We start from the raw sequence: 27,740 nt of genomic DNA on the forward strand, positions 1-27,740 counted from the left end.
AGCCAGTAAATGTTGGGATCCACCAAGATTCAATCTCCAGGCTAGACTATGTAGAACTGTTTGTTAAATATCATCTGTAAACGGAGGACTTCCACATTTTTATCACTAACCTCATCACCTCTCCTGATCCAGACCCATGTATCTGATTGCTCTTACTTGATGTCATCACTTGAATGTCTAAGAGGCATCTCAGACTACTGTGTGTAACAGATAACTCTTTAATTTGTCCCTTAATAATATTTTCCCCAGTTTCCCACCATTCATTATCCATTTACTCATTCATCCAGGCAAGCAACTAGGAGTTACCTTTACTTCTCCTCTTCCTTCCACCTAATATCAAATTCATCAGAAAGTTCTATTGACTCTAAGCTGGGCATAGTGGTGAAAGCCTGTGGTCCCAGCTACTTAGGAGAATCTCTTGAGCCCAAGAGTTGGATACCAGCCTTGTTGATATAGCAAGACCTTCATCTCTAAAAAAAAAAAAACAAAAACAAAAACAAAATCAAACAAAAAGTCCTGTTGACTCTACATTCAAATTTATTTCTAGTCTGAGTACTTCTACTCATGTGTATCTCTAGTCTGATATTTCTACTTATGTGACCGTATTTATTCTACCACTGTTTCTTGCATGAACGAATGCAAAAACCTCCATGCTCATCCCCTACTACATCCTAATATACACAATAGCCAGAATACTCATGACTAATGTTAAATAAAATGTGTCATTCTCCTGCTTGAATCCTCTAGGGTCTGCCTCCCACATTTTGAATAATGAACCTACATGCCTACATGATCTGACTCCTATCCACTTCTCTCTTTTTTTTTTTTTTTTTTTTTTGAGATGGAGTCTCACTCTATTGCCCAGGCTGGAGTGTGGTGGCACAATCTCGGCTCACTGCAACCTCCGCCTCCCAGGTTCAAGCGATTCTCCTGCTGCAGCCTCCCCAGTAGCTGGAATTACAGGTGCATGACACCACGCCCTGCTAATTTTTTGTATTTTTAGTAGAGATGAGGTTTCACTGGGTTAGCCACGATGGTCTTGATCTCCTGACCTTGTGATCTGCCCGCCTCAGCCTCCCAAAGTGCTGAGTTTACAGGCGTGAGCCACCGCACCTGGCCTCCACCTCTCTTATATCAGCATCGAGCACTCTCCTCCTAGTCACATTGGCCTTAGGTTCTTCCTTGAACAGACTAAGATGGTTCCCACCTCCAGTGCCTTTGTAATTATTCTTTCTCCCTAGAATATTTCCTGAGATCCTTATGTAGCCTATTCATTTATTTCCCTGCAGTCTCTGTTCAAATATCACAAGAGCTTCTGTGTCCAGTTTTATATAAAATGGTACCCTTACCATCACCCTGCATTCCCTTACCTACTTTTGTTTTTCTTCATAGAACTTGTCTTCATGTAAAAATCTATCATTAATCCCACAGCCCTTGTGCAACCTGTATCTTCTGCTACAATAGTAGGTTCTATGAATGCAGGTATTCTGTTGTTCAAATCTACATCCGTAGTATGCCACTTGGCTTGTACTAGGAGTTTAATAGTTCTTGGCTCAGTAGTAAATAAATGCACATTCCTTTGATTCTTCCTTGACTAAAGTGTTCATGCTTCACGTTCCAAAACACTTTTTCCAAGAAAACTTTTCAATGACCGTAATTTGAAGAATAGCAGAGGTATATATGTCCAGGACCCTACTCCTTAGGATATTTCCATATTTGAGTGTAAACATGAAACCAATTTCTTCTACTTCTTCCTTCCTCCCCACTGCTTTCTCTCTACTCTCCCCAGCCTGCCCCCAAAAATTTCTATGTGACAGTGAGAATATAAATATTCCCCCTTTTCCTGCATACTTAAATTTTGCCACATGTGTTATTTGAAGCCCGATTTTCAGTCACAATTGGAGAAATGGAGGCAAGAGTGACATTTCTGGTCTAATTTGCTTCCTTGGTCCATTTGAAGGCATCTTTTTCCTAATCTCATCACTATATATTATGTATTTATCTCTCTAATTTATCTTAGAAGATAATAAAAAGTATAAAACCCCATATTTTGGTAGTACTGTTGTCATCATTGCCCTCCAGTTTGTTTAAGAGAAACTGAATTTGTTTAAGAAACAAGAATTTGTTTAGGACAAGATCAGAGGTGTCATAGATTCACTTAAATGGTGTTGTTTAATTTCTAGGAGTTGAGGAGTGCTGAAATAATTGGTCGTACTATCATATCTCCAGCTATTTCTGGGAAGGATTTTGTGATAACTGAAGGTACATTGGTCTTTGAACCTGGCCAGAGAAGCACTGTATTGGATGTCATCCTAACGCCAGAGACAGGATCTTTAAATTCTTTTCCTAAACGCTTCCAGATTGTCCTTTTTGACCCAAAAGGTGGTGCCAGAATTGATAAAGTGTATGGTACTGCCAACATCACTCTTGTCTCGGACGCAGATTCGCAGGCCATTTGGGGGCTTGCAGATCAGCTGCATCAGCCCGTGAATGATGATATTCTCAACAGAGTGCTCCATACCATCAGCATGAAAGTGGCCACAGAAAACACAGATGAACAACTCAGTGCCATGATGCATTTAATAGAAAAGGTAAGTTCTTGTGAATATTAGCACTTCGTTTAGTGAAATTTTGTAAATTTAAAAACCCGAGTAAAACCAAAATTACATTCTCTTTTAACATTGGTTATTATGAAATTATGATAAAGTTAGATTTCTGAATATAGAAATAGAATGCATCATATCGAACACTGTCCTCTTGCTTGGATATGACTGATGCCTCTTTGGAAATCTCAGTCTTAGGCTTGGAGAATGACCTAGTGCAGTAGTGAAGACAGCCTAGTGCCTGAAAAAAAAGGCTGCAGAGGTTGGAAGCTATAGGCAGTTGGCAATTCTCCAGAAACTGGCCAATTAACTTTGTAGTTTCAGCCTCAGTTTTTTTAGTCCATTAAGAAAAGGACTTGAACTAGATTATCTACATAGCCCTTCCACTTTAAATGCCGTGGAATAGGATTATTGCCCTCTGCTTGTTCTTTGGTCCTCATGGGCACTGAAAACTCAGAAAAGAAAAATTAAGAAATGACTAGATAATTTCAGACTTTCCATTTGGTTTAGACTTGTACAAAACAGATTTTATTTTAAACCTATTTACTTATACCTCTGCAAATGATGGAATTAAATGGAGATGTGAGAGCCTAAGAATATAAATTTTGAAAGATATCTATAAAGTTATTACTTTAAAAAAAGCCTCCTTTAAAGGTTTACTTTGGGCTTTCTTATAAATATATTTCCTATCAATATATTTATATAGAAGAATTGAATGTTTTGAGTACATACACATGAGTGTATAATTACTACATCTCTCACATAGTCGCCTTTAAATACTTTAGATGTTTACAATGGGGTTTTAGATGGTTGTGCACTTTCCATCTGGTGCTAGCTCTTAAAATACAATGCTCGAAGGATAGAAAAGAAAATTATAAAGTACAGAGGTAAAAAGAGCAGACCATGGCAAACATCTTATAAAGCAAAGGAAAGCAATTCCTATTGCATGCAGAGAAAATTCTAGCAATAAAACTCACTCCATAAAATATTATTACTTGAATTTTCTAATGGCCCAATGGCATAGAACAATGCCAAGTTGTTTTTGGTCAGTGAAAGAGAAAGAATGTACAGTAATTACATTTTAGGGAAGAAAACAGGACCTCACTTCATATGATTTAGGGAAAATATATGCAAATTCTGCTACTTTTTGTTCTCAATAAGTTATGTGTGTTAACCAAGTTATTATTGGTTAAGAATCAACACTTAGTAGAGTTGTCAGATAGTACATCTTGACTGTTACTAGTACTATCATGAATAATACAATTGAATTATAAAAGTAGCACCTATGGGAAAATATAATTAACTTTTTTTGAGTAACCATTAGCAAACAGTACAATTTTCTCATACATGAAGATACTTAAATAAATAACCTGGGAATACTTGGAGGAAAAAAATAAATTTTAAACGTTATAAAAATATTGTAATATTATAAAATATTGCCTGTAATCCCAGCACTTTGGGAGGCAGAGGTGGGTGGATCACTTGAGGTCAGGAGTTCAAGACCACTCTGGCCAACATGTGAAACCCTGTCTCTACTAAAAATACAAAAATTAGCCGGACGTGGTGGTACACGCCTGTAGTCCCAGCTACTCGGGAGGCTGAGGCAGGAGAATCCCTTGAACCCAGGAGGCGGTGGTTGCACTGAACCAAGATTGTGCCACTGCACTCCAGCCTGGGCGACAGAGCAAGACTCCATCTTAAAAAAAAAAAAAATTGTAAAATCAAACGCCATTCTCCTGCCTCAGCCTCCCGAGTAGCTGGGACTACAGGCGCCCGCCACCACGCCCGGCTAATTTTTTATATTTTTAGTAGAGATGGAGTTTCACTGTGTTAGCCAAGATAGTCTTGATCTCCTGACCTCGTGATCCACCCGCCTCGGCCTCCCATAGTGCTGGGATTACAGGCGTGAGCCACCGCACCCGGCCTGAATTCTTAAAAGAAAATGACTAATATTTGATTTCAGCTGAAGCCTTCTTTGCTCTGGTTATTTTCAAATCAAGTTTTTGTCACTACTTTTTAAAAAATAGAATGGTATAATGTACTCTCAAATTCCTTTTTTATATGTACATCAATACTGGAATCTATTGATTTAACTGACATTTAATAATTATAGAAATATATAATACATAGGTACATACAGAAAACATATAAAGAAAACAAAAATTCTACTAACATAGACTTCAGTAAATGGAAATTCATACCTTGTTCTGCAATAAGAAGACTCAATATATGGCCACAACAGTTTTCTGTAAATTAACCTATAAATGCATCATAATTCCTATCAGTATATCAGTAGGTTGTTTTGGGGTTATTTTTACATTGATAAAATGATACTAAAGTTTACCTGGAAATGTAAACATGTGAAAATGGGCAGAACTTTCCTGAAAAAGAAGAAAAAGGAGAGGGACCTTACCCTAGCAGATATGAAAACATATTTGAAATATGATGTTACTGTGATTAAAGGGGCACTGGTGCAGACATAAACATTCACATCAATGGAATAGAACAAAAAGTTCAAAAACTGAAGCATATATGAAAATTTTATATGTGATAAAGGTGCTATTTAAAAATCAATGGGTCGAAACTATTATTCAGCAAATAGTGTTGAGATGGCTGATGTAACCACTTGAAAGCAAAAAAAAGAGCTGAACTTTATCCTAAACTCTACCCCAAAATAAATTCTAGAGAGATCAAATATTTCAGTGTAAAACTGAAACCATGAAAGCAGCAGAAAACATGGATCAGTCATTTCATCGTTTTAGTTTAGAATGAGGAAGATCTTTCTAAAGCATCAGACAAAACCCAGAAACCACAAAGGAAATGATTGATAACTTGACCACATACAGTTTAAATAAAATTTATCTTAGCATACACCAAAGCAAAGTGAAAAGACAACTAATGAGTATGGGGAACATTTTTGCAAATACACGTGTGATGAGAATGTTTATTTCAGCATTACTTATTATAACAATAAAAACTGGGAAAAACGATAGCCATTATGAAGGGCCTGACTAAATGAATGCATAAAATGTATTTAAAAATGCAAGAAATACATATTTTATATTTTAAACATAGCAATAATAATGAGAATAATAAAACAAATACTGAAAATGTAGATTATCACATAAAGATAAGGTTGCAAAATTTACCAAATAAAAATAAGGAATGCTCAGTTAAGTTTGAATTTCAGATAAACAACAAATACATTTTTTAGTATAAGTATATTGCAGATACTTATTTGGGAAATACTTATGCCAAAAAGTTAGTGCTGCCTGTCTAAAATTCGAATAAGGTCATTTGTACTTTATGTGGCAAACCATTGATATATGCCATATGAAACTATATACACTCTAAAATAACCTCAAATTAAAAAGGACAGAATAGAACTTCCAAGTACTGGAAGGTACTTCATTTTATAAGATCTTATATTTTAAGTGAAATTGTTTTATGTTTTTAAATTTTATTTTCCCCCAGATTCTGATTTATTTGAAACAAAATCTATTCTATACAAGCATTTCTTTTAAAAAATCTCAATAAATCTGAGGAAATATTATTACACATGCTAGAAGTGGCACAAGTATTGTACTGAAAAAGAGCATTAGCTTTAAATGCCTCACTATAAAGACTTTCTATATGAAATCCAGCTGTGGGTTCAGGCAAATTTTTGCTATGACAGAATATTCTATCCCCTGATTTTCCTAGGCATAGTGAAATAAAAAACATTTTAGAAGTTCCCAGTCGCCTTAATAGCAAGAGCAGTCTAAAACCCCCCTGAATCTGATATGCTAACTTTGAATTTCGTCAGGTTTTGATTTTGTGATTATCAAATCTTGGCAAAGCCCATCAGGAGGTGCTGACTCTAATTTTTTGTCTGAAACACTTGAAAGAGCACAGGAATCATTAGTTCTGTAAAAGTTTGATAGACTATCCCCTGCCTCCAAAGACCTCCATCTTTGTCTTCTATCCTGACAACTTTTTAAGTTTTTTTCATGGTTGATTCAGGTCTTCTACTTGTTCGTAAGGCAATTTTAATAATGTTGGGAGTTCTTTTGTTGTTTGTGTAAACTGGCCTTGTGGAGCCAGCCTATTCTTTTCATCATATACTTTTTAATAATAGGTACCTTATATTTCAATAATTGCTTTTTACACTTGATTTAGTTTGTTATCATACTAACAAGGATTTTGAGTTAACTTTGTACTTTACTGGCTGGTTTTGTGTTTCATGCTCGAGGTAATTTTGACTGACTTGTCTGTGAACTGAGTCAATCCAGGTGGTTGCTTTTGGACAAGCAAGTGGAGAATGTTGCCAGGCAGTGTAGGGCGGCTGTCAGGAGCACCTCCGAGGCTTCATGGTCACCAATTGTGTGCGAACAAAAAGGACAAGTTAGTCGTCCTCCTTCTGCCTTAGTTCCCCTAACTGGAAACAAAACAAAGATAATAGGACTTTCCTCACAGGTTGTTGTGAAGATTAGTTGCTAGAAAGTGCCGAAAACTACAAGGTCCCCGTACTAACTGAGTGTTATAGAAATGGCCTTTTTGTTTCAGTTTTGTGTGCTTTACTAAAAGAAACTTTCTATCTTTTTTTTTTTTTTTTTTTTTTTAATATGAATGAAAGTGTGGGTAGCCATATAATCTCTGGATTACAACCTTTAATTCTTACAATTCTGCACATATTGCTTTGCTGACTTCTGACATTTCATTTTTAGAAAAGTCAGAAGTTAAACTAAATTTTTGTTTTTCTGTTGGTAATTTTTTTCCTATCTGGTTTCTGGTATGATTTTTTTTTACTCTTGAAATAATATTTTTTAAAATCACCAAGATAATATCTGGTGTTGTCTCTTTTTCTAATTTTCCCTAGTATAAAAGCAATCTCTACATTTTTAGACATGAATATTTCTTCAGCATATTAAGGAGCTGTGCTATTTTTTGCCTCTGCCTGCTCTTTTATATATAAAATTGTATCTTAGGGATTTATCAAGATTTGTCCTACTAGCCTGTTATCTTTTCTCTAAGTTCTGGGAGATTTTCTTGAACTTGTTTCCATTTATCATATTCAATTTGCTTGTTTCAGTATCCAGTGGTTGTGCTCTGTCTCCATTTGTAATTTTTGCATTGCTAAATTTTTATTCTGTGTCTTTTACATTTCCCTGTGGGTTATTCTCCACTCTGCCTTACTAGCTGGAAGATGACTATTCTTATAAATGCCAATCGTGAGCTCTCCTGCAAGCTTGGAACTGTACTAGATGACAAAGCCATAAAAAAAAATGGGTGACATGATCCACTTTCACGATGAGCTTGAAACAGACAAATCATTTCTAGGTTGTCATAAGTTCACTAATAAAGGTACATGCAAGTTACAAAGAGAGTGAAAATGTAGGTTGGCAGATGGGGCATAGTGTAAGAATCATAGAGAAAGTGATGACTTTTAGAGTTTGAGAAAGTAATAGGGACTTATCAGAAGGTAATGGAGTAAGTGGCTTCACACCAATGCTTAAACAATAAAGATGTGGTCCCCGTTCATTCTGGATTTTTCCTCCTTTTTTTCCCCTGTCTCTCAAAAAAACAAATAACCCAGTTTTTTTTTTTTTTTTTTTTTTTTTTTTTTTTTTTTTTTTTTTTAGTAGGAAGGGTCATACTTATTGAAAAAGGCAAAAGTGACCAGAGCTCTTAACTAATCTTGAAAAGGATTTTCTCATTTGGTGCTTTAAATATTTAGTGATTATGGTAGCTTCTGTTTACTGAAAAAAATAATTTTGCCACTATTATAAACAAATATTCTTGAGGTATTTATTTCCTTATTTGTTGGTCAAAAGAATAAGAATTCCTGGGATAGATGTAAAAGTGAGACTAATTTTAACTCATGATGTTAATTATTGTAGTTAAAATTAAGTAATCTGTGCAGCCATTTAGGACTTTATCTAATGATTAAGTAGAAAATATTTTGGTGATTATGCCTTTTCTTTATAGATGATTATGTCTTTTCAACTGCAAATATATATATTTGAAATATAATTTTGATACCAATTTCTCTTAAATTTTCTTACGTTTATCCTTACTAATGTTAGTAACTATTAATAAAGAACACACACATGTATATAGCATATAATTTAAGAAATTTCTTTTTATAGATATGTTTTTATACTTAGATTCTTTTTCCAGATAACTACTGAAGGAAAAAATCAAGCTTTCAGTGTTGCCAGCCGAACTCTTTTCTATGAGATTCTTTGTTCTCTTATTAACCCAAAGCGCAAGGACACTAGGGGATTCAGTCACTTTACTGAAGTGACTGAGAATTTTGCCTTTTCTCTGCTGACTAATGTTACTTGTGGCTCTCCTGGTGAAAAGTAAGTATCTTTTAATATATTAGCAGTACTTTTTATGCATTTTTCACTGTTTACAAAGCAACATGTAATGCAAAATGACATTTAGATGAGGTAACTAAGAATGATACAGTCAATGCATTGTACCTCTTGGGCAGTTGAAGTTAATTATTTGAAGGAAACATAGCAGGTACATCAAAAAAAATGAATGTATACTGTCAACAATATATTCCACTTATTTTGAAGTGTTTTTTGAAAATAACAAAGTCTTACTGTTTTACTCTTATTTATTTAATGAGTGAAAGGTACATTCTGAATAGAAAAAAAAAGTGATTTCAACCTTTAGGAGTGTTTTGATGTGCTATTAACTGTGCTTCCCCCAATCACAAACAATTGTGATTGTTTTGTCCATTTGGAGACAGCTCTCAGAATGTTGTTGAACTTCAGACTAGTTGTCGGAAAGCTAGCAAAAGGAAAAGGAAAAAATAAAATGTGGCTCATGTTCATTATTAACTACATAATTAATTTTATAACTGTATGTTAACATACCTCTCTATACTATAGGTACTATACTAATACCTCTATATTAACTATATATATTTTTTTAGACGGAGTTTCGCTCTTGTCGCCCCAGGCTGGAGTGCAGTGGCAGGGTCTCAGCTCACTTCAACCTCTGCCTCCTAGGCTCGGGTGATTCTTCCACCTCAACCTCCCTAATAGCTGGGACCAGAGGCGTGCACCACCATACCTGGCTAATTTTTGTATTTTTTGTAGAGACAGGATTTCACCATGTTGCTTAGGCTGTTTTTGAACTCCTGGGCTCAAGCGATCCAACTGTCTTGGCTTCCCAAAATGTTGGGATTACAAGCGTGAGCCACTGTGCCCAGACCAATGTTAGTTCCTAGGTCACAAGACATACGAAGTTCAAAGAGATAGTCAATCCAGATAGAAAAAAGTTATAAGAGAGACCAAGGGATAAAATAATAATAATACAAATGATATTAATTATGCCTCTGCTATAGTCCTGACACTGATTTAAATTGAACAATATCAATTGCCTTTGTTAATAGGTAAAAACAGTATAATGAAATTTCCATGTGGTTCAACCTAATCCTTGCTAAAAGTTGTGCATATTATTTTGTCCTTATAGAGATTATTTTAAGTAGCTATTCAGGATTTGAGCGCTTTTAGTACCCCTATTTACAGATGTAGACACTAAGGCTAGAAATCTTACACAGCTTGCCAAGGATCACACAATTAGTCCATGGTGAGACCTGGACCCAACCTCGGACTTACTTGAGTCTACAGCCCCTGCTGGACAGTTGTGGTCAGAATAGATTGTAACCCCCTCCTTCATAGCAAAATCTGCCTTCTCCAACCCTATGGCTCTGAAGTGCCCTAGACTTTCATCCCAGATCAGTTCTAAGGTGTGACTTGAGGTAAACGTACAGAATCAACATATCCCTATACTCTACTCTTCCTTTAATTTTGATGAGCGGGTCCTGGAAATTGAGGTTTTCTTAATGTGCAAAATCAGAAAAGCCTCACAGGGGCCTTTTGAAAGGATTCTCCAATCCTCACCCCCGCTCCTAAACGTCCATCTGAGAGCAATGATTAGCAGTTCAGCTCCTTAGTGCGTCTTATAAATGTCTCTAATGCTGTCTTCAGAAACCTCTGAAATGGATCATTTATTTGCTTCAAGTAAGTTTACACTCACTGAGGCCACAGCATGCATTTGTATGCTTGTGTAGTCAAGAATACCTGTCATTATTTTCCCCTGTTGAACTATGTTCAACTATTTTGTTCAATGAAATCAAGCAGTTCATAGCTTTGCAATCCCCACAATCTCATTCTTCTTTTCCATTTTCCCCGTATCTCTATAAGAACACCAGCATGTTAAAATCACCAGGTTGTCTTAGATGTGAACCATCTACCTTGCTGTGGACATTGAGTCCCATATCTGTGCCTTCAAAAGCCCAGTGAAAACTCAAGAGCATATAAGATGTACAAAAAGAGTGGCCTTTTCTGTTTTGTTGACTACTGTATTCCCCAGGCCTAGAACAGTGTCTGGTATGTGGTAGATTCTCAGTGGTTACAATAAAATGAGGGAATAGAATGAGTAAATGAATCAACATGTTTTCTGCCATGTGCTTCCACTAAATAGACTTACCTTTCTTTTTGAGTTGTCCAGGAAAAGGAAACAGCGTGTATAATGGCAGGCAGGCAAGAATTAGCATGGTATGTTTGGGGAGATCATCAGTTTTTTAAAGATTGTACATGGAGTAAGCTAGGTAGGGTGTGTGTGTGTGTGTGTGTGTGTGTGTGTGTGTGTGTGAGAGAGAGAGAGAGAGAGAGAGAGAGAATGAATCAAACTTTGGATTTTAGAGACATTATGTTGAGAAGAGTGTTAAAGGTTAGAGAATAGGGCAAAGAAAGAAACAGGAAAACCACATAGAGGATTACTGTTCAGGTAAAAGAAGATGAGGACTGAAATTAAGGCAGGGACGTGAGAGGGTGGTACCTTGAAAATAATTAGGTGGTAGAATTAATATGAAGATGACAAATTGAACACAGAAAATAAGAGAGAGCTCAAGACTAGTTGTTTACTCAGGAAGCCCTAAAGATGCTGAACATTCTGATATGCATTATTTATACATTGTCTTGAGCAATATCAAGGGTGTCTGCTGAGAGTTAAGCATTTGGGGAGTGAGCAAGGATATTGAGGAGAATGATGAAATCTAGAACGATCACTTGGAAGCCAAGTAAAAATAATGCCAGGTGGCACTGAGGGTCCAACTGAGGTTGGTCACTGTGAATTTGCAGTGGTGCCAATCTACATGTCAATGTGGGAGTTTTCCCCCCTCATACCAACCTAGGTATAAAGCAGACTGTGAGATTGATCAGGGTGAGTGCATTTGAGGGACATAGGTGTCACCGGTTAAGGTGTCAGGGAAATTATGGTTATCAGCAAATAGGAGGGGTCAGGAATTTCTCATGCTTGTGTCAAGGTTAGGTAGAGTCACTGCATGCGGTGGTGTTCTTAGTTTGCCAAGATAGCAGAGTCCCTGACTGGACTGACTCTTGAGTAGATGACAAAGGGTGGGAGGGGAAAAGGGATGTGGAGTCATGTGTCTGAGGTTCACTGATCTCAACCACATTGTGTCTGGTCGGGGTGTCTGCAGTAACACCTTTAGGCTGAGAGTCACCATTGTCTTCAGATTAAAAGATGAGATTTTGACAAGCTATGGTGGAGGTGGAGGTGAAGGTATGTGGGGTCCATACAAATTGAGGTGTTTCAGTAGGAGGCATGGACAGAGGACCTAGAGCCCCAGGTGAATAAGTGGATTCAATTCAGATATTTGAAGGCACCAATTTGAACAGGATAGCTGAGGTTGCAGAGGAGATTTTTTTTAGAGAGGATGTATCACTACAGGAAAAAGTTGGCCCTTACTCTTTCTTTTCCTGACTCAGTTTAGAATTCTCTGCTCCATTTCCCACGTCTGGGGTCTTGACAAGATATCATGTAAATCTATGATGTAGTTATGCATACTCTACATCGATTGTGACATATATAACTTTTAACATTTAATGCATAAATCTTATTCTAATATTCTCTCAGCTTTTCCAGGCAGGTTTAAGATCTGATTTATCTATGTATCTCCTGATTGTTTGCAAACATGATGGGTCAGCCAACAGGATGCATCTGATTCTCTGGGGGACTGGTTATAAATATAAATTCCTAGAACCCCTAATCCCCTCCCTGGGTAGGGATTCTGATTTAGTAAATCTGCAGTGTAATCTAGAAATCTGTACTTTAAAAAAAATTTCCTAGTAATTTCAATGCACACTGAGGTTTAGAAGCAATTTCACTGAGCCCAGGTTCTTATTATGCCTAGTAGATCTTCAAAACAGACTTGTTAAGTGAAAAAAGATCACTGTTCAGTGCTGTTTCTCTTGTCCGTCAAATAAGATTATATTAGCCAGGCTCTGGTGGATTAGAAAAGCATGAGGTAAACTCTTGTTGAAAACATGGCTCTACGTATATAAGGTTTATGCTGTTCTTAAAGCAAAGGGCTTTAGCTCAGTGGGGGGCATGCTTTTCTCAACCTCTTCCAGCAATGCTGATGTGACTGACATAGAAAAGCATACTTTATAGCCACAGATTTCATCTTTATAGCCACAGATTTCATCTTGATATCCATAAAACAGTTTTCAAAAACCCATGTTTTAGGTTACTAGGAGCATAAAGCCAGAGGATGCAGAAAATTCTGTGCAAAAAATCATGACAACCACAAAAGAACTGAAGGCACATTCTATCTACTGCTTCTGGGTTTGTTGTGTTATTGTTATACATAAAGATTAGAACCCAATTGTAATGCACTTTAACAGATATAAGTGGATATATGTATTCAAATACATGCCATTTTTACAGACCCTTTGCTTTTCTGTTGTAGAGGCAAAACCATCCTTGATAGTTGCCCTTACTTGTCAATATTGGCTCTTCACTGGTATCCTCAGCAAATCAATGGACACAAGTTTGAAGGAAAGGAAGGAGATTACATTCGAATTCCAGAGAGGCTACTGGATATCCAGGATGCAGAAATAATGGCTGGGAAAAGTACATGTAAATTAGTCCAGTTTACAGAGTATAGCAGCCAACAGTGGTTTATAAGTGGAAACAATCTTCCTACCCTGAAAAATAAGGTAATCTATCATTTAAAACACTTATATGGTTGGAATGTGATTTATTTCTTTAGCAGGCACACTCGGAATGCGTTTGTTTAATCACAGTTTTGGTAAGTGCTACACATGGTGAACTAATATGAAATGTGTTCCATCTTTATGAACTATTTGTAGAAAGTTTAGTTTCTAAGTGAGCTGGAAATGTTTCCTTCATGTTTTGAGTAAAATACGTATTATATATGTGAGGAAAGTAAAATATATATAGCTTTCACTAATATAATATGCTATTCTTTACTTTTAGTGAAGTCATCCAGTTAGAGTCAAAGTGAGTGTTGTCAGCTGAAGACTGCTGAATGACTAAGGCAGGTTAGAAAGGGCACAATGGAAAACCAATCGGACATCCTGCATGCCTAAATAAGCTAAATACTAACAGTGAGAGAAAACAAGTGACTGTAGCTACTAGAAAAATGAGCTCAAGCTCAGGGTAGGAGACTCAGTCATTACACCAATTGTAAAACATCATTATATGTTCTGTTGCTTTTAACATTCTAGGTATTATCTTTGAGTGTGAAAGGTCAGAGTTCACAACTCCTGACTAATGACAATGAGGTTCTCTACAGGATCCATGCTGCTGAGCCGAGAATTATCCCTCAGACATCTCTGTGTCTCCTTTGGAATCAGGCTGCTGCAAGGTACTTATTAATACATTTAAAAAATCAGAATTTGGTCCTTCCCCATTTCAGTACCACTGAGCCCAATGTTTTGTACTGAGCATAGATGGTGGCCCCAGATGACATTAGACTGGAAAATAACCTCCATAATAAATAAGAGGAAGCAACATAGGAAATGGTCTAGTATCGTTCTGATGGCAAATGCAGCCCAGCATTTCAATATGCATGTAGCACATTATTTACTTCTTCATTTTCACTACTTTCATGGGATGTAGCATGAGTTCTGGCCAATTCTGATAACCTTGAAGTTATCAGTAAATTTACTGGGCAGGAAAGAAATTCCTTCTTTTACCATTTCCATCTGGCCTTGTGGTTCTGGAAGCTGATGCCTTGTGTTTAAGAGGAATCAGCAGGAATTTATAATTCTAGTCCACATGGCTTGGAGTACATTTTGAGATTAACTCCATGGACACAAATGGAAAGGGGAGAATGATTCTTTCTTTGAATCTCCTCGGCCTCAGGCCTCAAGTTTTGAGCAGTTACAGTCACTAGGAGCTCAGTCAGTGCTGCAGGATCAGGCAGTGCTGGCCTACAAGGGTCTAGGGTTCGTGTCAGCCACTTGATTTTGTTTATTACTGAATTTCAGCCACGCAAACTAAAATTCTATATAGGTGTAATATAATAGCTTAGTTTGGTAACCAAGTGTCCTCAAAAACACTGAAATTTCTACTTTCTTTTAGAAAAATTCCACTTGAAATTTCTTCCTAGGTTTAAGACAGATCTTAAACCTAATACATAGATACTCTGAAATCTTCAATATATAATTAATAGTGAATGTTTCAAGCTGCATCTGGAGTTTGGGTCAGGAAGTTTTAGGTCCTTAAAAAAGTAAAGAAACTAAGAGGCATTAAAAGGGAAGAGGCTCAAGCGATAGTCACTGAGGAAGGCTCAGATGGCTTGGCATTAGATGCAATGTTTGCTAAAATCATGACATGGTTTTTCTGCTAAATTAGCCAGAATTCATAAAGGAAACACTTGAAAGAAGCTTAGAAAACATATACATAAGTCACTGCAAAGTAGAAAAAAAATTGAGGAAGAAATCTTAGAAAACCATACAAATAATTGATATGGTTCAAAATACAAGGACTTGTGGGGAAAAAAAAAAGAAGAGTAAACACATATCACAGCCATGTTGTTCTTGTGGGCATTTTGAATGCTAGAGAAGAGTGCCTTCTATTGAACATGTCAGGTAGGTTTGCTAGATTAGGTAGGTATTTGTACTGCCCTGTTGAGAGGACAAGCTCCTTTGGTACCAACAATACCTTCAAAACTTTGGTTGGTATTTAGGCTGCTTCTTAAGACATCCTGTGGAATCTGTTATGTCATGTTCTGAACAAGATGTTCCTTTCACTGTTTCTTCTTGAAAATGTGGTTTACTTAAGTATTGAGTAAAGAACACTTAAGTTCAGTAAGCTATTTTTTCTTTAAAAGCCATCTCAACACCTTAAGTATTGATGAAAGAGGAAAAATGACTATTGTGTTTTTGCCCTAGCTGGTTGTCTGACAGTCAATTTTGCAAAGTGGTTGAGGAAACTGCAGACTATGTGGAATGTGCCTGTTCACACATGTCTGTGTATGCTGTCTATGCTCAGACTGACAACTTGTCTTCATACAATGAAGCCTTCTTCACCTCTGGATTTATATGTATCTCAGGTCAGTGACAGTATTTTTGAATCAATAGTTATAAATGTTTATGAAAATGGAAATCTGTTTTTCCATAGTCCTTTTATATATGCAGGATGCAAACATACCATAATTCCATCAGCACTAGGATAAAGCAAACTTTTTCATTGTCTTATTCATTAATTCATTCAACAAATATTTATGGAGGGCCATCTCTGTACTGAGGATACAGTAAAGAATGAGATGCAGTTTCACCCCTAAAGAGTATGTACTACAGTGTAGAATAGAAGCTAGATAATAGGTAAGGAAAGGCTATAGTTTACAATACCATGGTTTAGAGGGCAGGTTCTGCAGTTACAATGTGATGACTATGTGAGATATTAAGAAATACATACAAATAATTTTCAAAAAAATACATGCAAAGATTTTTTATTTTTTATTGTTTTTAAAGCTACCCCATGGGAAGATTTTGTATTCTACAACTTAAGAGTTGTGAATATGCCAACCACTGTGTTAAAAAATAAATCATCTTTCACATTCCACATCTAGGCCTCATATTTGGCAGTAAGGAGAAATTAAATTGTATTAATGTCTGTCAAACTATTTACCTACAGCTTAACAATAGAAGTGTTATTATTTGCTGTATTAATGATACGGTTGGACATCTGAGAATTCCTTAAACTATAATTCTATGCCCCACCCTCACCCATTCTGTGCCCTGATACTCTTCTTACAGCCCCACAACTTTTTCTATGAACAAGGTGCTATATAGTGAATTAAATTAAGAGCTGGGTATAGGATAATGGTTAAAAAATGCAAACTTTGGAGCCAGACTGCTTGGGTTCAAATCCTAATTATGCTGTTAGCTAGTTGTGGGACCTGGATCAAATTACTTAGTTTCTCTGTACTTCATTTTTTCCACCCATGATATTTGATTACAAATTGTATCTATGTAACAGGGTGGTAAATATATGAAGTGAGACTTTTCTAACATTCTGCTTTAGTGATATTTTGTCCGTAAATGTGATTATTATTGAATGCATATCTCTTGTATTTGGTATGCAAACAGTCTCTAATAGTCATTATCTTTTAGGAAGTTTTTCTGGAGATAGAATCAAGTAATTAATTAATATTCTTTGTTCTGGTTGCCAGTCTTTCCAATATAACTTTATTTTATATAGTTATAAATTTTCTTTAATGTGTTTTAATTCTGAACCTAACTTCAATTCAATAGCAAGTTAATAACTTCTTATTCTTAATATCTTTCATAAAGGATGACATTTCTTACTTAATAGAATCTTCTAGGTCCATATGGTTCCAAAATCAGATGGAGACATCCTATTTTACTTTTATGCTAATATATTTAAAGAGCAAATCAATTTTATAGAATGATGAAATAATATCAAAAGGTACAATGTTGAAATACAATCTAGATGTCACTTTAAATGTTTTCATCGAGACATAGGTTTATGTGCTGCTATGACCCACAAAATCCCTTGCTTGTTCCCAAAGACTGAACATCAAAAAAAAAAAGGAGTTTTAAAAACTGAAGAGAGAATGTTATCTGGATTGTATAGAAAACTAGTAGGACTGACTATAATGGGTTTCCTGGAGAATCGTTAGTAAATACCTGTGTATATTTTCTGCAACTTATTCTAGAAAAGGCTACATGGATTTGCTCATGTATTTGAGAATCAACACCTAAATGTTAGTATCTGCTTTTATCACTTTTGACTTGGCGTCATATTTGAAATTATTTTATTCTCTCTGTCCATGTCATATTGTTATGTAATTGCATGTTCTGTCGATAAGGAGACACAAAGTCTTGTCTTTGTACCTCAGTTCCGGCTCATCCCTCAGAGCTGGATGAATTCCCATCCCTCTGATGGATCCCCAGGAACCAGAAAAGAGAATTTTATATATCTTATATACATATTCTTTATATATCTTATCTACATATTCTATAATTTAGGTCAGGACACATCGAATATCCCTCTGAACTTGATAGCAGTTTGCTAGTACTTTTCCTGAAATACAGCAATATACAATTAGGAATTTAACCTTTTTTTAAAATACAGAGTAGATCACAATGTATCGGTCCCAATTCTAGTTTGCAGTTCTATTTACTATACTAGAGCAGAACTACCCTAGTGTGTGAAATAGGTGTAAAGGCCAAAAAGCTTACCACTTCTCAGCTTAGAAAGATGAAAGGAAAGGGCATATACATGTGACTTAAATTTGTAAACTAGTTTGCCAACTATCAGAAAATTAAACTAAGATCATTCCTTGAGGTTAAAATGAAAGGACAAATCATCCATCGCTATGTGCATTAGAGTGCAGCATTATGGAACTCAACACAAAGATGGCTTGGTAGAAGTATAACTTAAAATAATCAGATAATAAAGCCATAATTTTGTAGTATAATTATTAAGAAACTTCAGCATGGTTTGAGATACACATCATTGCTATTTTGAGGATGTCAAGGAAGCCTACTCTGCCTTCCCATAACTCTTTTGATATTGTGCTATCAAAGATAAGACTATTGGTTAGGCTACTGCATTGAGTTTGACTCTGAATACAACTCTTATAGTCTTGTAATCTTTTTTTTTTTTTGAGATGGAGCACCACCATACTTGGCAAATTTTTGTATTTTTTATAGAGATAGGGTTTCGCCATGCGGCCCAGGCTGGTCTCAACTCCTGGACTCAAGCGATCTTTCCACCTCACCCTGCCAAAGTGCTGGGATTACAAGTGTGAACCACCATGCCTGGCCAATATGGACATATTATTTGGGATGAGTTTGGCTACAAGTAACAGATGACAGTTCAAAGATATCTTAAACAAACGGATTTAATTCCCAGATTGATTAATTCAGTACCTTAATGGTATTGTCAGGAGCCCAGGCTCTTCTCTTTTTATCCTCAAAGATTTTTTTCCATCAGCTTTGTCTGTACATGATCTTAAGTTGGCTGTAGCAACTCCAAGCATCACACTAGCAATGTCCAGGCTTGCCAAGGGAAAAGCTCTTATTTGGGTCCAGTTTTAACAGCAGTGAAAACTTTCCTAAAAGCCACCCAGAATGTTTTCCCTTGCTGCTTTTTGATCAGAATTATATTCTGTGCCCTTTCATAACTAGTCTTTGTCTTGGAGAAGATCCAGATAGAAATAGAGAGACAAGCACTGAAAGAGCAGCAAGGGTTTATCTTTCTGAACATTGCCCAGCAGTCCCTGACATATACTAGTTCATTGGTTGTTTTGTAGAGATGGTGGGAGTGAGGCAGGTGGGCGCAGGAGTTCCTACTGTTTTGCTCAGGCTGGTCTCTAAAACGTCTGGCCTCAAGCGATCCTCCTGCCTGAATCTCCCAAAGTGCTTGAATTACAGCTGTGAGTCACTACACCAGCCTGACATACAATAGTTTTAATAGATGTTTGTTAAGTAAATAAATATACAGTATTGATCTGATGATATCCTCCAATAATGAGATGTATTTTTGCTATGTGTCAAGTTCATACTTTCAAGTGCCATACCATATTATTGTAGCCATTTTTAATAAAAATTATTTTATTTATTTTGAGATGAAGTCTCTCTCTGTTGCCCAGGCTGGAGTGCAGTGGTGTGGTCTCGGCTCACTGCAACTTCTGCCTTCTGGGCTCAAGCGAGTCTCCTGCCTCAGCCCCCTGGGTAGCTGGGATTACAGGCACGTGCCACCAAGCCTGGATAATGTAAAAAATTATTTTAAAATATGGCATATTTTTTCTTGCTTTCACTTAGGATAGTTTAATACAACACTCTCCAACAGAGTTTTCCAGGATAATGGGGATATTTTACACTGTCTACTATGGTAGCCACTAGCCACCAGTGGTGCCTGAGCCCTTGAAATATGGCTTATACAATTGGAAAGCTGAATTTTTAATTCTATTTCATTTTAATTAATGAAAATTTAAATTTAAGGCTGGGTGCTGTGGCTCATGCCTTTAATCTCAGCACTTTGGGAGGCCAGGAGTTCAAGACCAGCCTGGGCAACATAGTGAGACCCTCTCTCTACAAAAAGTAAAAAAAAAAAAAAAAAAAAAGCCAAGCATGATGGCACGTGCTATAGTCCTAGCTACTCAGGTGGCTGAGATAGGAGGATTGCTTGAGCTCAGGAGTTCAAGGCTGCAGTGAGCTATGACCATGCCACTGCACTCCAGCCTGGGTGACTGAGCAAGACTCTGTCTCTTAAAACATAATAATAATAGTAATGAAAATTTAAACTTAAATGCCCACATGTGACTAGTGGCTATTGTATTGAACAGCGTTAAGTTCAACCACCTGTTTATCTGGAGAGTGATCTCCTGGAAACCTCATCCCTCTAGAATAACTCCTTTCCCCTAATACACAGAACTTTTATACTGTAAAATCCTTCATGCTGACTTTTGTTCATACTAGAAATCTTTTTTTTTTTTTTTTTTTGAGACAGAGTTTCACTCTTGTTGCCCAGGCTGGAGTACAATGGTCCGATCTCTGTTCATTGTAACCTCCACCTCCGGAATTCAAGCACTTCTCCTGCCTCAGCTTCTTGAGTAGCTGGGATTACAGGTGCCCGCCACGATGCCCAGCTAATGTTTGTATTTTTAGTAGAGGTAGGGTTTTGTGCCTTTAGCTTATTAGCAGCAGTAACGAAAAGGCATTATGCTGAGGACAGAGGCATTATGCTGATGAGAAACATGGGAATCAATAGTGATAAGCACCAAAAAGTAGAAAAAGTGACAAGCACAGCAGTTAGGTTGGTGCAAAAGTAACTGCAGTTTTTGAAATTAAAATTAATTAAAATTAGTTGCCAAGGCCGCACGCGGTGGCTCAAGCCTGTAATCCCAGCACTTTGGGAGGCTGAGACGGGTGGATCACGAGGTCAGGAGATCGAGACCATCCTGGCTAACACGGTGAAACCCTGTCTCTACTAAAAAATACAAAAACACCTAGCCGGGCGAGGTGGCGGGCGCCTGTAGTCCCAGCTACTTGGGAAGCTGAGGCAGGAGAATGGCGTGAACCCGGGAGGCGGAGCTTGCAGTGAGCTGAGATCCGGTCACTGTACTCCAGCCTGGGCGACAGAGCGAGACTCCGTCTCAAAAAAAAAAAAAATTAGTTGCCAAAACCGTAATTATTTTTGCACCAACTTAATACATTAGGTAGGATAATAGATAAAAAAAAGCCTGGCCGCGGGCACGGTGGCTCAAGCCTGTAATCCCAGCACTTTGGGAGGCCGAGACGGGCAGATCACGAGGTCAGGAGATCGAGACCATCCTGGCTAACACGGTGAAACCCCGTCTCTACTAAAAAATACAAAAAAAAAAAAAACTAGCCGGGCGAGGTGGCGGGCGCCTGTAGTCCAGCTACTCGGGAGGCTGAGGCAGGAGAATGGCGTGAACGCGGGAGGCGGAGCTTACAGTGAGCTGAGATCCAGCCACTGCACTCCAGCCTGGGCGGCAGAGCGAGACTCCGTCTCAAAAAAAAAGCCTAAACTGAAAAGCTAATAGTGGACTTAATAATGAAATAATGATAATTTGGTTTTATTTGAATTTTTCTGTAGAGAAGGCAGACAGATAAACAGATAATTCATAAATATTTTAAGGAAAATTTCATGAGAAAACGTACTAATACTTGTCTTGTGAAGGAGTAAATTTAAGTTATTTGGAAAGTATCTCTCATTCTTAAGTGATGCCAAATAATAAAGATGTTTACAAACATATGTAATGCACATATGTAATTTATGTACAAATATTTCATATGTTTATATGCATACAAACTTTCAGATATTGTGTGGATAGACAGGGGAATCTGTAGTCAAGTGTGATAATAAAAGACTTTAGCTGTTCTTTACTAATTAGATGTTCTTTTAGAATCAAATCTGTAATCTACATAGTGGTAGGAAAAAAAAGAAAAGGCAGATTACTCAATTAGCTGCTTGTTTTGTCTACATCATTGCCAAGAAATCTGGTTTTTTTTAAAACTGTTCAGAGTATACCTTTAAGTAATACCTGGAATTGTGATACTTTGTTTTTTAAAATTTTTATTTATTTATCTTTTTTTTTTTTGAGACGGAGTCTTGCTCTGTCGCCCAGGCTGGATTGCAGTGGTGCAATCCTAACTCACTGCAACCTCTGCCTCCAGGGTTCAAGTGATTTTCCTGCCTCAGCCTCCCGGGTAGCTGGGACTACAGGTGCATGCCACCACGCCCAGCTAATTTTTTTATTTTTAGTAGACACAGGGTTTCACCGTGTTAACCAGGATGGTCTTGATCTCCTGACTTTGTGATCTGCCCACCTCGGCCTCCCAAAGTGCTGGAATTACAGGCGTGAGCCACCACGCCCGGCTATACTTTATTTTTTTAAAAATCATTCTATTTATAGTTATAACACTTTATGCTTTGTAATTTGCATATTTATATTAAGGAATTTAAACCGAAAAGTTTCTGCAGTTAAAAAAATGATTTCTAAGTTTAAATAGATGTTAAATATAGCTATTTAATTTCAGATGAAAAAATAAAAGGTAAGTATTTAGTTTATAGTGTCTTAGAAACCTGATAATTGAAATAATTATTTCTTTAAATTTTAGGTATTTAATACCCTCACCCAAGCTAGATGAGTTTCCCTAGACTAGGACCCGGTCTGTTTGAGGTTTTTAGCAATATTCTTCTCCCCTACGTAAAAAAACGCATCTAGATAACTATGACGCGTTATAGGCTAGTAGAATCTCGCCTGTCTTCCTGCCACTGGCTTTGAATCTTGAACTGCCACCAGGTGTCATGCTAGCATTTTAATTGAAGCCTAATATACTTAATTAAATATTTCTGAGCTGGTCAAATTTAGTATACTAAATGTATATCATGAAACAGGAGTATAATAGAGCATTACTAAATTAAAGGAAAGGCTATAAATAAGCTCTTCTTGTGCACTAGAACAAACAGTTGACTTGTGTATTTCTCCTTGCTCAGCACTAATCCCTTGCCTCGCATTGTTATCGTCTACCGCAGTAAACTTACAGCAGAGCACATATTTGTGATCATGTGCCTTAAAATGAAAAAGAAAACCTTGCAAGCCCTGCTTTAAAGTCGATATATTACTCACACACACACGGAGACACACGCATGCACATTCACACACTCAAGCCTTGAATTTAAACTGGCTTTTATCATCCTAGGGAGTTCAAAGTATACATTACTTGAGTTCTGAGCATCCGCTCTAATAGAATATAGACTACCTGGGTCAAGATGCACAATATCTGGCATGACTCTGCAGTTTCTGAAGATACACTCTGTACTTATGTGGGTGGATTTTGAAGCCAGCCCCAGGACCTACACACGTGTTCCAGAACACCCCATGGAAGCCTTCCCAAAAAACGGATTGCTCCAGATATCTTGGCCAAATTTCTAGGCCAAAAGCCTTGACTAATGCAAAGCCTCCCTTGTTGTGGAGAGCCTTGTCTACCTGGTTAAAATATAACTCAAATGGTTTCTCAAAAAGAAATTATGAGAAAATGAGTCACAAGACCCCATGTAGACCTTTTGCAGATGCCCAGTCCACTTATGCCAACATGCAATGTATTCTGAAAGTTTGTTCCACAGCTTCAAAAGAAAACAAAATGTTTAATGAGTGCAGTGCCTCCTGTTTATTAAGGAGGCATTGATATAACTAAACAAGGTAATATGTGCAAAGTACATGGCAAAGCAGTATACATATGTCAATTGCTGTTATGTTTCAGTAATCCTTAGATGAAATAACCTACTGAGAATAAGAGTGGGGTAAAATACTTAAGGGAAAAAGCAAATAGGTTATCATATGCAGCACATTTAAGTCTTAAAAGGCAGAAAATATTTTTAAAATACGTGTATATTCTGCCTTTAAAAATCTAACATTAAAAGAAATGTATATGAATTGCAAGATAAAAGATTTCTTGGATTAGTGCTAAGGTTCTGACTATCCCCTTAAAGTTGTGTAAACAGGCGAATTCAAACAAACTCAAAGATAATAAGAATAATTTTCTTCATACAACTTAGAAATTTAGAAGTTTAAGTTAAAAGTCATTTTGGAGAAAATAGCACATTTTCTTCCTGGTTTGGGCATCCAGTAGTGCAAAGTTGCCTTTAAAATTCATAATTAACACTATTGTAATTACATAACTACTTCTAGTGGATAAGAAAGGGTTAATTACCAAACCTGAGTTTTGGTAGTACCATTCAAAATTTTATGACTGAAAAATCCTATTCACGTACCTGAATATTTCTATTTCCCCAAGCCACCTGTTCTTAGAAAGTTGGATTCCAATTTGATTTTTTCTTAAACAATAAAACTTGACTTCTGTAAATATAGAAAACCAAGGGCCTAATAAAATTATTAATCTGCTTAATTTGTAATTTATTTTTAGTGGAGAAGTGAACATGTAGATATTTATAGTTATCCATTGGGCTTGACTGCTAAGTGTGAAGATCTTACTTGTCATGGAAAATGGAGTAGATTACAATTGCCATGTCATCTTTTCCAGAGGTACTGGGCAGAGGCAGGTGGCAGACCTGACATGCCTAGCTGCTGCCAAAGATTCTTGCTATGATGCTGTTAGAATCTTCGTGGATTATTAAGCCATACGTGGACTTTTTTGTTCCTACAGGTCTTTGCTTGGCTGTTCTTTCCCATATCTTCTGTGCCAGGTACTCCATGTTTGCAGCTAAACTTCTGACTCACATGATGGCAGCCAGCTTATGTACACAGGTAGGAGAGTGCTGGCATTTATGATTTATCATGAGATGTCTGTGTTTCTTCTTCTTTGGTCCTTGAACTGAGTGTAAAAGTAAAGTTTAATCTCAACTTAGTTGAAATAAACTTGTTTACTTTTGCAGTGGAAGAGAATGGGGCTAGGAGAGTCATGTAAGGAAAATTAGGCCTAAAATGCTTCTTTCTACAGAGAAGCACCTTAATATCATCACTTACAAAAAAAGCTTCTTATCACAAAGTATCATTTTGTCAGCTAATATATGCTGAATGTGTTTGTAATTTATATATACATTAAAATTAACATATTTTATTAATCTGTTTGAAATATGCTGTGTTATAAATTCTTTATGTGTAGGACGTTAAGATGATGTAAACTTTTGAAGTATCTGGACACTTTGTATTGTTTCCTATAATATAATAGTTTGATAGAACATTTTCTTTTGAAAAATCAATCAGTTTTCTATGGTAGAAGAAACTGTGAAAAACATTGACTTATTAGCAATGTTAATTTAAAGTATCTAGTTTAAAGCACTGTGTAAAGCACAGAAACCAGAACAAAAGATGAAATTAGATGCTTTTTCTATCCATACAGTGTTTATAGTCTAGAAAAGCAGATGTACATATAAGTAACTATAATTCAGTGTGATGTGTGAACATAGACCATTTGCAAACTACTCTATGAAAATAGATGAAGGCTTAATTCATTTTTTTTTTTTTTTTTTTCTCTGAAGGTCAAGAAAGTCTTCTTAGAGGAGATGATATTGAGCTGGGACTCAAATGAGTGAAAATTCAGTTTGTTGATAAGGACTAAAAAGGGCCTAGACATTTATATAGGCAAAGGAAAAAAAGCATAATTACTTCTACTTTAAGGCTGAAATTATAGATCCAGGCAGAAAGAATATTCTATATAATGTTCTTATTGAGATACTTTTTAATATTGTTTTATAAAATTAGAAAATCCCACTCTTCTGGATGGAGAGACACTACTGCAATGCAGACAATACTCTATTGATTGGGTGCTGGTCATATGTGTGTATTCAATTTGTGTGCATTTATTGTGCTATAGACATGATTTGCATAGTTTTTTTAGAATGCTAAAGTGCATTTATTGAACTCTGATAGAACTTGAAAAAAATAGCATTTGTGGTGGAGCTGAAATATAAAATGGAAAATTATCTTAAATATTGGGATTCTGTCACACTTTTTTGTTCTAAGAGTGAAAATGGCCTGTAAATTCCACACTCTATTTTTCAGGGAATAATTAAGTGCTGGATTCTACACAGAGGTCTCTGATTGGGTTTTTAAAGGCCCTATGAGCTATGAGAAGTAGCAGTGGTTACCAAAGGGGCTTGCTTTGAATTTCACAAGGCTATTTATATTGCCTTTGTGACCTGCCTTAGCTGTTTGATCTCGCCTTTGCTTCTTGAATCTAATATATTAGAAAACCCGCCTTCCATAATTAGAGTTTACTTGGCTGTATTCACTACCCACTCTGGTGATTTTTTGGCAGCAGAATTTGTGCAAGACTTAATTATAGCACTATAGAATTACAGACAACTCTTCAGTGTCCTAGCAGACAAATTTGCTCATGTCTAGGGGTGTGAAAGACAAAACCAGGATTTCTATGTTGGAGCATTAACTTTTGATTCATGTTGTATTTAACATTGATTTTGGAGAAAACGGTTAGTCATATCCATGTTTTTCAGTATATTTTTAGGATAAATGAAACAAGGTAGCATGAACAATCATGTAATGTATGACTTGTGACATGAAATAACTGAAAAAGCATTTTCATATCTCATTTTTGGCAGGAAGAATTGGTGTATTATTGATAGAAGATAGTTTATTTCAAAATGCTTTATCTACTTAGATTTAAAAATACCCTCTGAGTTAAGAAGAATAGTTATCTCCCTTAAAACCTTTTAGATAAGGCTTTAAAAAATTCTTCGGCCCCCAAAACAAGAAGCTGACTACAGTAAGTTGGGCCCCCACCCTACATAAATTTTAAAGTCATGTTTATAGCTCCAGTTATAGAATCTTCCAACAGGAGTTATTACAGTTCCAGACTTGGATCTTTCATTTGGGATCCGCTGTCAATGTTATATTGTCATTTTTGGAGATTGAGTTTAACTCTAGAGAAGTCTTCAAAAAATACAGGCTTGGCCTATGGTTCTTTAGCTAAGAGGGAAAATTCTGTAGCTGACCTAGAGTGTTTGAGTTGTGAATACTTTGCAGACAAGTCTGCCAAGACCATTCATTTTCAAATCTTTATTAATGAACTAGGACTAAATAGAATGGCTTTTGTAGAGAAGGGAAGAATAGAAATGCAATAGTCCTGGATTTCCTTTTGGAGCAATGTGGTATAATGGAATCAGAAAGTCAGGAATCAGAAAGTCAGGAAAATATGCTCGTCTAGCTCTACTTTCCACTTCTAGAAATATGTGGACTATTATAACCATAATTTATTGTGTGTATGTGTGTATGTATGTATGTATGTGTGTATGTATGTATGTATGTGTGTGTGTGTATATATATATATTCATGATTGGAGGAATATAGATACAAATCCAAAGATGATTCCTGCTTTAAAAATCAAGATTCTGCTTTAATCTGGAGTTTGTCATTATAGCCCCTTTGAAAATCATCGACTATAAAATACCAGTAGGTGGCAGTAGAAGATTTATTTTTCTCCCTTAAATTTGCCAGTCTCTAGCCATGACAGCATTCAGTAAAAAATTTGAGAGATGCTTTCATAGTACTTCTTTAACTGGGCTAGAGGGTGTTGGTCTGCAGCATAGCAAATACATATTTGTGGTTTCCTACCTTTGTCTTTTTATCCTCTTTATTCAGAATTTAATTAAATGCAAAAGTGCCATAAGAAAAGATTGTACTCCACTGGTTTGAATATATCTTTCTACTGCTTATATATGTTCAAATTCAGGGACATAAAATCACTTTCATCACTATATTTATGAGCATTAAGTGTGTTATTGATACAGAAAAATGTGTTTATTATGTCACAGAAGCTTTGA

At 36.4% G+C, this 27,740-nt stretch overlaps 1 protein-coding gene and 1 long non-coding RNA gene across 2 annotated transcripts in view; one reads left to right on the forward strand and one right to left on the reverse strand.

Annotated features, from left to right (window-relative positions):
• LOC114678851 (uncharacterized) overlaps nt 1-19,157 on the reverse strand; it is a 36,577-nt gene extending 17,420 nt beyond the window's left edge. The window contains exon 1 of the long non-coding RNA XR_013418181.1: nt 18,839-19,157. This is a non-coding gene — a long non-coding RNA (uncharacterized LOC114678851). The remainder of the gene's footprint in view (nt 1-18,838) is intronic.
• Nucleotides 1-27,740, forward strand: part of ADGRV1 (adhesion G protein-coupled receptor V1) — a 594,013-nt gene that overhangs the window by 269,417 nt on the left and 296,856 nt on the right. Inside the window, exons 78-83 of the mRNA XM_015140403.3 lie at nt 2,184-2,591; nt 8,763-8,947; nt 13,378-13,627; nt 14,159-14,298; nt 15,830-15,990; nt 24,605-24,705. Of these exons, the coding sequence (XP_014995889.3) occupies nt 2,184-2,591; nt 8,763-8,947; nt 13,378-13,627; nt 14,159-14,298; nt 15,830-15,990; nt 24,605-24,705 (1,245 nt within the window). The remainder of the gene's footprint in view (nt 1-2,183; nt 2,592-8,762; nt 8,948-13,377; nt 13,628-14,158; nt 14,299-15,829; nt 15,991-24,604; nt 24,706-27,740) is intronic.

The sequence above is a fragment of the Macaca mulatta genome, chromosome 6 (genome assembly GCF_049350105.2).
Source record: "Macaca mulatta isolate MMU2019108-1 chromosome 6, T2T-MMU8v2.0, whole genome shotgun sequence".
Lineage (NCBI taxonomy): Eukaryota > Metazoa > Chordata > Mammalia > Primates > Cercopithecidae > Macaca > Macaca mulatta.